At 51.3% G+C, this 14,688-nt stretch overlaps 2 protein-coding genes across 3 annotated transcripts; both read right to left on the reverse strand.

Annotated features, from left to right (window-relative positions):
* Positions 1-40: 40 nt before the first annotated feature.
* Positions 41-8,810, reverse strand: scyl2 (SCY1 like pseudokinase 2). Of its 2 annotated transcripts, XM_030113843.1 has the most exons (19): positions 8,644-8,810; positions 6,216-6,412; positions 5,951-6,108; positions 5,637-5,781; positions 5,403-5,552; positions 5,074-5,295; positions 4,884-5,000; positions 4,676-4,801; positions 4,399-4,575; positions 4,083-4,094; positions 3,779-3,901; positions 3,568-3,681; positions 3,370-3,502; positions 3,169-3,287; positions 2,980-3,080; positions 2,817-2,886; positions 2,660-2,737; positions 2,464-2,586; positions 41-2,339 (listed from the first exon to the last, which is right to left on the reverse strand). In XM_030113843.1, exons 2-19 carry the CDS (start codon positions 6,390-6,392, stop codon positions 1,701-1,703), a joined length of 2,784 nt encoding a protein of 927 aa, XP_029969703.1. In that variant the 5' UTR covers positions 6,393-6,412; positions 8,644-8,810; the 3' UTR covers positions 41-1,700. The 2 variants fall into 2 exon arrangements, with proteins under 2 accessions (XP_029969703.1, XP_029969704.1); XM_030113844.1 differs by lacking the exon at positions 4,083-4,094.
* Positions 8,811-9,644: 834 nt separating this feature from the next.
* On the reverse strand, positions 9,645-13,928 carry depdc4 (DEP domain containing 4). The gene is made up of 9 exons (XM_030113860.1): positions 13,833-13,928; positions 12,612-13,026; positions 12,216-12,349; positions 11,939-12,119; positions 11,623-11,870; positions 11,158-11,300; positions 10,922-11,047; positions 10,749-10,827; positions 9,645-10,629 (listed from the first exon to the last, which is right to left on the reverse strand). The coding sequence occupies exons 1-9, from the start codon at positions 13,906-13,908 to the stop codon at positions 10,430-10,432; spliced, it is 1,602 nt and encodes a 533-aa protein (XP_029969720.1). The 5' UTR covers positions 13,909-13,928; the 3' UTR covers positions 9,645-10,429.
* Between the last annotated feature and the right edge of the window lie 760 nt (positions 13,929-14,688).

The following is a 14,688-nucleotide window of genomic DNA, read 5'->3' on the forward strand; positions in this document are numbered from 1 at the left end:
CTCAAAGTGACCGAGAACCACGGGTTGAACCACGGAAGGTCAGAAGTCAAAGAGTTACGGTTTTTCACTAATTAAACTTTAATTCATCTCTGACACATAGTTTAACCTCTGAAACTGTTTTATTAAAATAGTTGATCGTATTCAGACTTTTTCAGTCAGGTTTCTTCTTGTTGCGGCCGCATCCGGGCAACGCCCCACACTTTGAAAACCGCTCCTCCACTGATGAAGGCGATCCGGAAATGAAGCGAAGGTAACGGAGGTGTGACGCCGCAGACAGCCCGCCACGGAGCGGAGACGTTTTAATACAAAACCCAAACGAGAGACGTTACAATCCAACATGTCAACAACAATCATGAGCAGCAGAACACAGTGTGACCAAGGTGCATCCAGAGCCTTCAGCGGCGGCGTCCAGGTCCAGGTCCGATCGGGGTGGAGGATTATTGCACGGGACTCGTCTAAGGCCTCGGAACCGGAGCGTGAAGGCCCTCGCAGAGTTTTAAATAACTTTGTATTTACACTACACGTCACCAGCACAGCTCAGCTGGAATTAAAATAGATCATCTTCATCTGGAGGACATGTGGAACGATCACAGGACGCCATTGGTCACTACGTTACAGAGGAATTATGGGTAGGACATGATTTTGGCCGAAGTCAGTAACATGCAGCAGAGCAAGAAAATAGGAACAAGACAGGAACTGGTCGAGGAATGGGTCAGAGAACAGGTCAAGGTACGGAAACATGTTAGGGAATGGGTGAAGGACAGGTCAGGGAACGTGTTGGGGCCAGGTCAGGGAACGTGTTGGGGTGGTCCAGGTTGCCACATGTACCCACATAAGGCACAACAGCAGAAGCCGCGCTGTGCTCAGTGTGCACTGCCGTTAGCATTAGCTTTGGTAGCATGTAGCCGTGCGGCAGCGCACACAGCGCAGCATCATGTTGAGCATGCGGTTTTTCCAGATCGATGCTAATAGCGGCGCTGTGCTCGGTGTGCTGCTTTCAGCACAACCAGAAGACCGGAGCTTCGTTCAAAGCGTGCAACGTTTCCACTGCGACGCCGAAGCCTGAATGGGCAGTCCTCCTCCAGCGTGTCGCTCCTCCACGCTAAAGGCGCCACTGGAGGAACGTGACCCGTCTTTAGCATGCAGCGCTACCATGTGTACAGCTGTTAGCATCGAACTGGAAAAACTACTTTTAGCATGTAGCTTTACTAGCAACATGCTAAGCGCCTCTGCCGTCAAATCTTTCATACCATGTTCTGCTAAATGGACTTCGAGTCCAACTGATGGTCAAAAGAATGGTTTCGCCACACTGCGGCGTCACGATGGACGCAGCCGCCGCCCTGAAGCGACGGGCTGCACGTCTGTCAGTCCAGCCTGGAGAAGCAGTGATTGGAGGATCTTCACAGGAAGTGAGGAAACGCTCCAGTCGGCGTGACACCAACACACAAACCGTCAGTGTCGAGTACAAAACAGTAGGAAACCCCCAGCATGTAAAGACCACAGAAGAAGAAGAGGCGGCCGCCAATCCGGCCGCTCCAGCCGCCGGTCCTCCGCCTTGGGGTTAATTAGCCGGCGGAGTTCCAGTTTCAAGCAGATCGCATTAAAAATACAAACCGTGAGACCCTTTAAAAACTACACCTTCACATTAGGTCGGCGACTTGTTCTGCGAGGATTCCGGGGAACCGTCTGCACGCCGCCTTCTACCCAAACAAGTCTTTCAGGTCGTTGTTGACGGACGTGCTGTGTTTGACGCCGCCCGGGTTCACGGCCGGGGCGCCGGCGGGCTGGGAGAAGTTCTGCGGGCTGAAGAAAGGGTTGGCCTGCATCCCGAAGCCCCCTTGCCCCGCCCCCAAACCCATCGCCACGCCCCCCGCCCCAGTCTGAGCGCTCTGGGCCGAGCCGAACTGACCCAGCCATGCGCCGCCGCCCGCCGCCGCCGCCGGTGGTCTGGGACCCATCTGGTTGAGGGTGACTTTGGGCTTGTTGGGGGTGAACAGGCTGTCCAGGGCTGACATGTCGGGGGCTCTACCGGGGGGTCCCTGGTTCTGAGTCAGGGCTCCGAAGTTAGGCGTGCTGGTGGCGGTGGCCATGCCGCCGTACAGGCCGGGCGCCGCCGGCCGCACGCCCATCCCCAGACCTCCGGCCGGGAAGCCCATGGCCGAGCTGAAGCCGTTCGCCACCGGCGGGACCATGGAGCCCACCATGGCGCCGGAGGAGGGGAAGGCGGAGAGGGCGGAGCCCTGAGCGGGGGCGCCGCCTCCGCCTCGCGCCCCGCCCGCCAGCGACAGGCTGTTCAGAGACGTCATGTTGGTGAGGAGGCTGCTGGTCAGATCCTTCGTCTGCAACGCCAGAGAAACCGTTACAGACTGTATGTGTGTGTGTGTGTGTGTGTGTGTGTGTGTGTGTGTGTGTGTGTGTGTGTGTGTGTGTGTGTGTGTGTGTGTGTGTGTGGTGGGACTGTACCTGTGTGTTGCTGCTGGACGCTGGTTTGACGGTCTGCGGTGCCAGCGGCTGCTGGTTCCTCAGTTTGGCCGCCTGCTCCTGCTCTTTGGCCAAACGCTGCTTCTCCTCTAGAGTCAGAGACATCTGGAGGAGGAAGAAAGAGAAGAGGATGAGTACAGTCCTTCCTGTTGACTGAGCTGAGATGTAATCTGATTACTCTGTTGGGCTGCGAGCTCGGTGCCGACGAGCCGTTCTCCTTCCCGTTAACCCCCGAGCTGCCGAACAGGTCGTCCATCTGAAAGAACCAACTCTTCGTCACTCCTCATCCCCCCGACTCACTCCTCCGTCCTCACGCTCGCCGCTGCTGCTCTCACCTGATTGGCCGAGCTGGGCGGGCTCCGCGCCTCCTCCGATTGGCTCCCTGGATTAGCGATGTTGATGCTCCTGGAGGGAAACGAATGGAGTGAGAGTTACAGCCCATCCTCCTCCTCCTCCTCCTCCTGCTCCTCCAGACCCCAGACAGGAAGAGGAACCGACCTCTGCTGCTCCTGCATGACGTGCAGCTGCTCCAGCTTGGTCTTGTGTTCGGCCTCCATGCGGCTCAACATCTCTCGGATCACCACCATGAAGGAGTTGAACTGCAGAACACACAACGTTTCACCTCAGACCAGTGTGTGCGGTAGATGACGGGTGGCTGACGGGCGGATGAGCCCTGCCGGGCAGCACCTGGTTGAGGTTGAGGTTGTTGTCGATGCTCAGAGACACCAGGTGCGGCAGCGTCTTGGAGGCCAGGTTCTCTTTGGGGATTCCCAGCTTCTTGTGGCTGAAGGTGCACTTATAGATCCCTGAGGAAGCAGAGGCACTGAGTGAACTCCACTCCTCCACCGGCGCTCGGGTTTGTTCGAGGGACAGGAGACGCCGACGTACCTAAAATCCCCATGAGCACCGCTGGTTCTCTGGAGGGGATCTGCTGCAGGAACGGCAGGATCTCATCGATCACGTACCACTTGTCCAGATACTCCAGAATCTTCCCCAGACACACCAGGGAGTTGACTCGCACCTGCACGGGAAGACACGGGGTGAGGGGCGCTCGACGGAGGCGGCGGGCCGCCGGCCGACACTCACCGCCAGCGAGGACGTCTGCAGGCAGGCCGACTTGATCCGAGGGATGAGCGAGTTCTTCATGGACGGGTAGTCGATCAGGTTGGCGAACGTGGGGATGATGTTGAGGCACAGCTCCTGCTCGGCCAGACGACACGGACGTGAGACAGAGTTCTGCCGTCTCTCGGTTCAGACGTTAGACACAGCCTCCAGCCCACCGTGGGTTTTCTCCTACCTGGATCTGGACTGAAGGCGCCTCCAGAGCGCGGTACACCATCGGCAGCACGCTGTTCTTAATGTCCTCCGCCGGGGTTTTGGTGAGCAGCAGGTCCATTTTTTGGAGGAATATCAGCAGGATCTGCAGCGAACAGGGCAGCGTGAGCGGGAGCAGAAGGTGGACATGAAGCCTGCTCACCTACATGAAGGGATGAGTGAGTAAAACTCTGCAAGGCTGCGACTTTTAGTGGGTTTAGTTCATCACTCACACAAACACACACACAGATGGGACTGAAGCGTATTCACAGCAGAAACACACTCACCATGTTACTAGCCTGAAGGAGCATGGAGGGAAAAACAGACACAGGTTGTGATAAAGTAAAAACAGCATGCTGCTTAGTTCACTTTGGTTTGTTTTCACACACACGCACACACACACACAAACACGCGTCTTGTAGCTTTTACCGAAAAAGAACACAACATCCCACTAATGTCTTGCTGAGCTTAGCAGATCATTTTGTTTCATGTCCATCACCCTCTGAATGCAGTGTTTCTCAACCTGAGGTGCAGGATGTCTGACGGGGAGGGAGAAAGCGGGCGTTTGGGCCAATCGGAGGCCAGACAGGTGAGTGTGGATACCTGGATGGGCTCCTGCTGCTTGAAAACGGGCGTGAGGTCGGGCAGGATGAGGCGGATGTACTCCTCCTTGGTGCACTCCTCGGCGATCAGCAGCACGTTGGGGAGAACGAAGGGAACCATGTCCGGGTTCACGAACTCCGAGGTGAGTGCTGGCAGGATGCGGTAGACCACCACTCTCTGAGGGACGAGACGGACAGAGCTGAGAGAGCGTCGAGTCCAGAGACGGAGCTGACAGCGTCTTTTCTGTGGTCGCAGCGGGACCGCGGCGCCGGCCTACCTTTGGCAGTTTGGGCAGCACTTTGGGCAGTCCTTTATAGAACTGGGACTTCTGCAGGTTGTCTCTCTGGAAGAGCGAGTCGAAGTACTGCAGCGTGACGGCCCCCACGTCGTCGAAGAACGGGATCTGGGGACGGCAAACAAGTCACCGTTAGCGGGGCCCCCGTCTCCACCCGAGACTCCCGGAGGTCTCACGGCGCCGTGCGAACCTTGGTCATCTGGTCGGCGTCCGGCCGCACGGTGGGCGTGACGCTCAGCAGCATCTTGACGTGCTCTCGAACCTCCTCGGGGATTTTATTCAGCACGGAGGGACTCATGCTGCTCAGCTGCAGCGGACAGGAGAGACAATGATGCAGCTGCTCCCTGACGGGATCCGTCCCCCCCCTCCTCCCCCCATACCTGGTCCAGCTGCCGGCTGAAGCTCTTGAAGATGTCGTGCTTGTTGACCTGGAAAACGGGCTTCCCCTCGTTGAAGACGGCGTGCATGACCACGCCCAGCGAGTACATGTCGGAGGCGGAGTCGCAGCTGACGGACAGGATGTACTCGGGCGCCAGGTACTCGGGGTTGGGGAGGCAGAGGGGGGGCAGGTTGGGCTCCCACTCTTTACAGGAGTACTTGGGCTGGCAGAGAGAGAGAGGAAATGAAAGTCAGCGGGTGGGAACGGTTCCAGCTCTGCCCACCCCCCCCCCCCCCCCCCCCCCCACTGAACCGGCGCTCGGCTGCGGACCTCGGCGTCCGACGGGTTGGTGGACGAGATGCTGAAGTCGAAGCCCATGATCTTCCACGCGCCGCTCTTGTTCAGGATGATGTTTTCTGGACTGAGGTTCCCGTGGACCATCTTCACGCCGCTGTGCAGGAAGGACAGGCCCTCCGAGATCTGACGGAGAGAAGCCGCCATGTCAGAAAGGCAGTGGAGCAGAAATACAGCGACTCGGGTCGAGTTTAACCCTCCCGCTCTCACCTGCAGCAGGCCGTACTTGGTCTCCACGTCGTACAGCTTGTACTCCTTGATGTCGGAGGGCACGGGGCTGGGCAGGTTGTCCCACTGGCCCAGGACGTTGGACAGGCTGGCAAAGACGGGCTCAGTGCAGAAAGCCAGGCAGTCCCTGAGGGACAGAGGACGGAAGCACGTCACAACACTTCTCCACTTGGTGAAAGGTTGAATCAGGACCCGTTCACATTTAACACTCTGGCCTGGCCTGAACTATCTCTGGCCTTGTCTCGGGGCGTTGTCCCTCCATCCTGGCGTTCGGGAGCTCGGTGTGTTTTACTCACCGGGACTCTTCCAGCGGGTGCTGCACCGTCAGCAGACGAGGGTGACGCAGTCTGGTGAGCTGCTGCACTCCTTTCTTCAGAGAGTCGATGATCTGGTCCTTCTCAAACTTCTGGTACTTGTCGATCATCTTTTTATCGAACACAAACACGGCCACTTCCTGCAGGGAGAGACGGGGACGACTCAGGAGATCAATCAGATCACGAGAGAACTCCTGATACCACTGTGTAACGTCTCTCACACACACACACACACACACACACACACCTGTTTGGTGGACTTCTTGGTGCCGTTGTAGATCCTCCAGCTCAGACCCGGACCTCCACTGGCGATGTGTCGCCCCACCTCGAACTCCCGGGTGACGGGGTTTCCCATCACGGCGCTGGTGACGTCGGCCGTCACCTTGGTGACGGTGCTCTTCAGCTTGTTCAGCATGGACTCCATGTTCAGGCCGGTCCTGGACTCTGAGAGGACAGAGAGAGGCCAACGGTTGCGTTTAAACACAACGTCACAACAGGCGACCGGCTGGTCGTCAGTGCCGACCGGAGCGATTCGGACACTTTTCAGTTCAATCACAACAAAGAAAAAACTTCCCGTCTCTTCGTTTGACATTAAACACTTTGTGGGTCAGAATACAAAGAAAATCCAGGTATCAGACCTGTCAGGTTCCAGGAAACTGTGATCCCAGATTTCATCATTGTGGACCCAGGATTTCAAGCTGTTCCTGCTCGTCAAGGATCAACACTTAATCCAGCAGGTCAGTGTGAGCAAACCATCAAAACGGAGCCGTTTGTGTGTGTGGTTACACTAGATCACAGCTCCTTACGCTGTTTGTTTTACACACTAACACACGCAGACACAGGAGACATGGCTGATCAGCACCAAACACCAACTCTGTAACAACTGAATTCTGCAGACAGGCGCGTTCTCCTTCCTGAACTCCTCTCAGATCCTCTGCAGTCGCTAATCCAGTCAAATCCATGACTGTCTTCATGTGATCACATGCAGTCCTTCAGATGTTGAAATGAGCTTTCTGTGCGTCACACACCACTTCTACAGCTCAGTGAAGAAGCTGAAGCACATTTTAAATGTCACTGGCTGTATTTCAAGTTCTTGAAGCACCTCGAGCCCGCCACCGCTGCAGTACACTATTTCAGTCAAACAAGGAGACACTCAGAAGGGCTGTTCGCCTTCGGTACATTTTCACAATCCAGTTGTTTTAGAGACACACTGAGGCATCAAGCCGCTCAGTTAATGTCAATGTCAAAAGTCAATAAATGAAAATAGAGTCAATAATTTGTCATATTAGCACGAGGTTTGTTTTCTCCACGCACGCACGCACGCACGCACGCACGCACGCACGCACGCACGCACGCGCTCACACACACACACACACACACACACACACACACACACACACACACACACACACACACACACACACACACACAGTCTCCACAGGAGCAGTGCCAGGCGCAGTCTTACAAATTAGGAGCAAATAAAATGACAGCAAAGCCAAATGTCAGCCTCAGTGTCTGAATAATTCAGCTTCAAACCGAGTGTGTCCGTCAACATGGAACAACCGGTTCACTTAATTTAACTAAGTTATTTAAAAGTTCTTAACATTCAAATTTCAATGATAAAATATGGGAAACAAAGTTAATTGCATTAAAAAAACAGTGCAGCTGCATTATGACGTGTTATCATTACATTAGTGGCTAATTTGGTCTCAAAACAATGTTGACAATAATATTGTTTATCGACCAGCAGAATTTGTTATCTTCACAGACATGGCCATGACACATCAAGACTGTCTCTTAAAAAGCAGAAGAGCAAATTTGAAGCCTGTGAGGCAAGAGTGCGTCAGATCAATAAACATGTCTGGTAGTGTCTGTGTGAAGGGTTTATCAAAGGTTTGTTTCTGTTTACTGATCAGGACTGGCGCTCACTGAGTTTCTTTGCATGTAAAGTAAGGGTTGAACCACATCTCTCTTACACTCACAAACATGCTGGTGTCTTCAGTGACACAAAGAGTGTTTCATCTAAACAGTGTGTCTACACCTGAAGCAGTTTCTCCCTCTGCTGTCACACACAGGTGCACAAAATGTGAAAATGTTCAGGAATGGCAAAATCACGGCTCACTCAGTGGACAAATCAGGTAAAACTCTGCAGGAAAACCTGCAAACGACACGTTCAGTTTGGGACGATTTCATCATACATTAACCTGGCAGTCAGCAATCATCAGGTGGGTTTATATGGACTGAACTGAGAGGACAGGACTGGGAGCAGAGGACAGGGACACAGGACAAGACTGGCTCCATTCACACATCCCACAGTCTGACAGTCATTAGCACGATCAGTTCTCAGGTAGTTAACAGCTGGGCGTTTTCCTGAGAGAAGCTATTAACTTGTTGAAATAAAGCTAATCTGTTGGATTAAAACATTTGCTGTTGCTGTTTGACACGTCTGATGGAGAATCGTCCACATTAGCACACAGCTAACTAACAATGTCATTTACAGGTACAGACATCTCCCCCTTAACCTTGTTTCGACACATTTAATACACACACGGGAGAAATAGGAGCAGCTGAACTCCCTGTATGATTATTTTACAGGTTAATGAGTTAGCGGCTAAAGCTAGTTAGCCACACAGCGCAGGTAGAGATGTGTGTGTGTGTGTCATGAGAGCACTAACCTGTCAGTGTGACAGCCCGCCGCTCCTCTCCGGGATGTGAAACGGGTTGTGGGTGTTAGAGGACTCTCCGCCGTCAGTAAAACGTGTTCAACTCAGTGAACTCAGGCTCCATGTCTTCTAACAGCAATCGGAATGAGTTAGCCGAGGAGGCTAACAGGAAGCTAAACTTCCGGGTTCCGCACGGAGCGACGTTTGCGTCACCCGACGTCACGTGCTGCGTGACTGGTCTAAACTGTTGCCATGGGAACACGAGAAGCAAAGGCTTTTCTGCTTCTGATTTTAAGTGTTTTTCTTCATAAATCCATCTTTTACAGTGGTCAGGAGTGTAAATAACCAGATGAAAACAATGACACGGCTGTCGGAACCACTTTTAATTTCAGTTTACAACATCAGAAGGCAACTAATAAAAGATTTAAGACGACAGCAGAAAGCTCACTTCAGATGCACTCCTGATGAAAATCAGATGGTGACACTATTCCTTGTCCCTACTGCTCTGCATCACAAGATCTGTCGTCCCGTTTCTGTCTGATGATTGTGACTCATTTATTCTAAATTTCCAGATGTATACGTAAAAAATTGTTTGTTTTTTTTAAATAAACCCCCCCCCCCACCCTATTTTTTTCCATGGTCCCTGGGCCTTACGATGCCTTGGTCTGGATTACACCATGTAATCCACCTTACTACCTTCATTACATGTTAACTTCTGCAAAAAAGACAAAGCACCAAAAAAAAAAAAAAAAAAAAAAAAAAAAAAAAAAACTGTACTCAGTCACATTAAATTGCTGCAGTTGATAAACAAGAGAAGAACTCAGAATTGAAGCATGAGTATGTTTATGAAGACTTGGAAAGATTTGAGCTGAATGAAGGGAGAGATGCCACACTCATTTTGGAGAAGTTTATTTGAAGTTTCAGCATCGTAAAGTGCATTCATGACCGTCAGCTCCTGTTTCTCATCACGGCTCCATGAAACTGTTACAAACACACAATTAAGGCATCTCACCCAAAACTTAAATTAGTAGTGTCAGAAAAAAAAATTCAAACATTTCCCTCAAAACAGAAGTGAAATCCTAAAAAGCTTCTATCTTTAAGAAGAGATTACAGTGACTTTAAAATCCAGAGAGTTAAACCTGAGCTAGAGAGCGGCTCCTTCAGTGTCAGACTGCAGTGTTTACCAAGACTTCAGCTGCTCCAGTCGGCCTGGAGCACAGAGCTCTTCTTCACTGGATGTGCAGCGACGTTAAAGCTTCATCACCGGATCAGGGTCTCTGTACAGAGCAAAACACTTCCCCAAAGTCCAAAGAATGGAAAACAGCTCATACCAAATAAAGTTATCAGTAAAACCCTGTGACAGCATGGGAACTCCACCAGCTGAACCTGGACTTGAACCAGGGGGTGGGGAGCGAGCCACTACACTGCACACCACAGTGATGTGACCACGTTAATCCTTCATGAGGGCCCGTTTTGGCTTGCGGGCCATGTGTTTGGCCACCCTGATCTAAGCCGTTAACTAGAGGTTAGATCTAAACAGTTGATTGAACTCCCCTTACGCTACAGAAATAGTCCCTTCACAAAATGTTTTTCTTGTTAATGTTTCTAAAACAGTGTCGACTCGCTAGAGTAGAAAACATGTGAATGATCTCTACAATCAGTTTAAAGCATCAGCATTAAAAATTGAAAAGAAAAAGCTTTCGTCAATAAAAGCCTCCAAACTGCAGGATCCTGTTTTAAAGTAGGACTCCCAACTCGTGCAAAACGTTGACGATCTGCGGACTCAGAGCGGTGAGCGTCAGAAGGAGCTGGAGACGTGCTGCAGGAACACCACCGGGTGGTGCTTCTGGAAGTCCCTCAGCAGCGCCCTCCTCTGCTTGGCGCCGAGGCTCTGGGTGGAGGAGATGTGCTGCAGCAGCTGCTTGAGGCTCTGCAGGGTGGTGGCTTCCCGCTGGTCCTCATACTCCTGAGGAGACACCTGCTGGCAGAAGGTGAACGCTGCAACACAGAGAGAGAAGATCCACAGCTTCAGAGTGACGCTGTTGACACGTTGGAGCATTTTAATGATATAATCTTGGTGCTGGAGTTAATTTAGAGTATTGATTAGGCATATATACTAGCAATGGAGTCTGGATCTTTGCCCTGCTGCATGGACCTCAGAGTCTTCCTCACAGCTTCAATCAGGGTGGTGGGAGTCTGGAATCCACGGGGGGGGGGGGTAAAGGAAACCGTCAATAGAAGGCAAACAGCAGCTGCTCTTTGGGTTCGTGACTGAACAAGTGAGGAAGACCTTGAAGAGCTCGGTGTGATTGTCCAGGAGGAAGAGCACCAGGGTCTCAGTCTGGTCCCGGGTCAGGTCCTGGTTCTGCAGCAGAGCTCTCTGGAAGGAGCGGCACACCAGAGTCCTGTTCTCAGTCTGGCAGGAGGAAACACAGCGGTCAGTCTGGGGATTACTAGCTGTGGGAGCAGTGTGTGTTCCTCATGGTGTGTGTTTCAGTCTCGGTGGGAAGGCCGTGGGGCCGGTACCTGCTTTTGCAGGCGGCAGGCGTGGCGCTGAGCGGCCTGCGACATGAAGGCCAGCAGCCGGCGCAGCTCGTCCCGCACGCCGGACTCCAGCAGCCGCAGACACAGCTGAGAGGCCCGGGTGGCCTCCTGCACTTTGCCCTCATCTGGAGGAGGAAACACACACACACACACACCGGTAAACACACTGGGACAGTGGAGTGACATCGACACTGCTGCAGCTCAGTGTCCGTCTAATCATGGCACTCAGTTACAGGACAGAGTAAGATTCAAACTACAGGTAACACACCAGCAGGAAGTGTATCTAACAGCCGAAACTTCACTTGTAATTCAGCAGAAATGTAAAGAACGGAACCAAACCGGACACTGTGGTGAAAGAGTGTCAATGTAAAAGAGGAATTTTCTTATTTTAAAGAATAAATATCTGATACAAAGATCAAAAGGTTGGTTTGCGTGTGTTCTCCAGACCCAGGAAGTGGAGGATGGCCACGTGGATGTCCAGGTAGCGTCCTGACAGCAGAGGCGCTCGGTCCGGGCTGCTGTAGTGCTTCACGATGGTGTCAAAGAGAAGCCTCTTCTGACCGTCCTCCTGCTCAGACGCCGACGAGCCGCCGCCGCCGCCATCGCTACGGCTGAGCTGCTCCCCGGCGACCACGATCAGCTGATCTGGAAACAGCTCCAGACAATCTGCGGCGGCCGACAGCCAGTCGTCCAGCCTGAGGGGAGCGGGGCAGTGAGACCGGAGCCTGATTGACCAGCAGGCGCTGAGCAGAGCTCGACTCACGGGGACAGGCTGAGCGCGTCGGGCAGCTCTCGGTCCAGACACGTGTTGGAGATGACCAGGTCCTGGCTGAGGACCGGAGCCCTGCAGGCCGCGGGAGGCGTCAGGATGCAGTCCAGCATGGGGATCTCCACCAGCTGCAGCAGCTGCAGCAGAGTCTGCTGCTTCCAGACCTCGTCCATCTCTGCAGGAGCAGGGAGAGCAGGGAGAGCAGGGAGAGCAGGGTTGATGCAGGAGGGAGGAAGCAGAGCAGGAGAACGCAGAGCGCCCAGTTTCTTACCTGCTCTGGACAGGAAGGCAGAAGACCCTGGAGATGAGGACGGCTGCAGGTGGATGGTCTGCAGCAGCTGCTCCACCCGCCGGTCCGATGAGCCCACAGCCAGGGGGTTGGAGAAGGTCCTCACCTCTCTCAGCCTGCAAAAACCCTCACGGTCAAAGCTCTTCTCTAAAGGAAACTTTGACTCTCAGGGTGAAGTTTGGATCTGCTGGGATCTGAGGCTACAGATCACAAAGAAAACCAGGACTGGATCAGGTAAGATCTGAGGACTCCATGACTCATGTTCTTCCTTTTCACCTCTGAGTTTGTGTACCCTTCAACTCGAGCTTCCTCCTCAGCGAACCGTCATCTGAGGCACAAAAAAAACCCACTAGAGAGAAGATGTTGAGTGAAACCAACCTTGAGCTCCTCCTCCTCTTCGTCTCCAGTCCCGGTGAAAGGTTTTCCGGCTCAGATTCCTTCAGAGAGGGGTCGGAGGTCACCTGGTAGTCCAGGAAGCGGTACAGGCTGCAGCTGCTGTCCTCGAAGACGGCCTCCTTGCTCCTGTGGAACGGCCTGGCGCCCACGGGCTCGAACACCTTGGCCTCCATCAGTGCCTGGCAGAGCCGCGCCGCCTTGAGGCGCGACACCTCGCTGGTGCAGAAGGCCACGTTCTGCATGAGGTAGCTGAGCACGGCGTCCACGGCGTCGCAGCCCGTGAAGCAGTCGGCGTGCACGCGGAGGTGCCTCCTGCGGCGCCGCACCTCCACCTGGGTCTGCAGGGCCCGGATGATGTTGTGCCACAGCTGAGTGGCGCCGAAAGGCCCCGAGAAGCCTGCAGAAGATAACATTAATAACTGAACATCTTCAGTGTTTCAGATGTGTTAGAATATAAACTGTGGGCTGAAACCTGTATTTCTGAATTTTTTTTTTTTCACATTACAGCTGTTTAAATCCATCTATCATGAGAAGCACTGCCCCGGAAATTAGTTTTGATTATATATCTCTCTTAACACTTAATATAATTCAGGTGCTTTATAATTTGGCTCAGTTTTCAGCATTTGGACTCTTTACACCAAGATGTTCCTGGAAGTCCTGGTTGGACTGACACTGATGAAACTCTGAGGAGTTACAAGCTTTTTCTGGTGCTGACGGGACCCAAAAACAACGAAAATAAACTGTAAATGACAGATTTCTGACAAATAGAGACATAAAAACTGTTAATCTGTGCTTCAAATCTCTTTTATATGGTTCAATCAAGTTGAAAATGGACCAATTTCAATATGATGGAAAGAGACTAAAGTATTAACACTGTAATCCTGCAGTTGATTATTAGATACATGAGAAAAATATATAATCCCGCATATTTAATCTGAGATTTGCACACTTTGTCAAACTGATTGTAGATACAGTTACTGAAACATACCTAAATTTTACTCGATATATGTGACAAAAAGCCTTTAACCACCAATAAAAGACATATTATGGTATTTCGGTGTGTTTTTATTAACATTCAGCTGCGATAAGACAGTCGGTGGAAATGACCTTCACGTAAAGCTTTATGTCGGTCCGAGCGGCCGTGTCAGCAGAAAAGTCTCTCATCGCCGTTAAAGATGAATTAAAGTCATAATTAAATCTTACCATGTCGCAAACTTTCACGAAAACTTCGAGTTTGACTGTTCAAACGTCTGAAGCGAGGAGTCAAATCCAGCGCCATCTTCAACACTTCCTCTGACGTCATCACGTCTTGATAAAGCTGACGCATTCGGGACTCTGCTGCCCCCAACAGGCGGATGCTAGTACTGCAGCACACAGCAGCTCCCGTCTGCCCTCAGCAGGCAGATAGAGGAACTGCACCTCACACCTGCACTGCAATGCACAATTACTAACAAAAAAATGTGAATGTTTTTCAAACATTATTTTCCATTAGAATATGATTCTTTAAATAAAACATTTGACACACATCAGGAATTTTCAAATGTAGTTTTCACATGATGTTTATTTATTCACTCACTCACCCAGTAGTCAAGTTAATGACATCTGATTATTTTCACTCCCTCTTCTGGACTTTTTATTCAGCGTTACTCACTGAGAGAATATGAAGCTATAAACTATATACAATTAGATATCTGTTTTCTTTCATTTCGATTAAATTTAATCAAAGCTCTTGAAGATCATTATCAATAAAGACAAACCACATTTATCCAAAATGGCTGGTTTACAACTGTTGTTCTTTGTTATTATGAAAATGTTCTGAAACAAAAGTCCAGTTATAATAGATATAAATAAATAAAGCAGATAAATATCTTGGATACATTCTAGATTCAACATAGTAAGAAACTGATATTATTAATATAAATAATTAACTCCAAACCAATCATTTTTACATTTTTTTCTGCCTGTTTTAATTTTCTCTACCTTTTCTTTAATCTCCAGATCAACATAACCAGATGTTAAAATAGATTACTGTGACTGATTATTTAAATTCATGTGGAGT

The sequence above is a fragment of the Salarias fasciatus genome, chromosome 17 (assembly GCF_902148845.1).
Source record: "Salarias fasciatus chromosome 17, fSalaFa1.1, whole genome shotgun sequence".
NCBI classification, from domain to species: Eukaryota; Metazoa; Chordata; class Actinopteri; order Blenniiformes; family Blenniidae; genus Salarias; species Salarias fasciatus.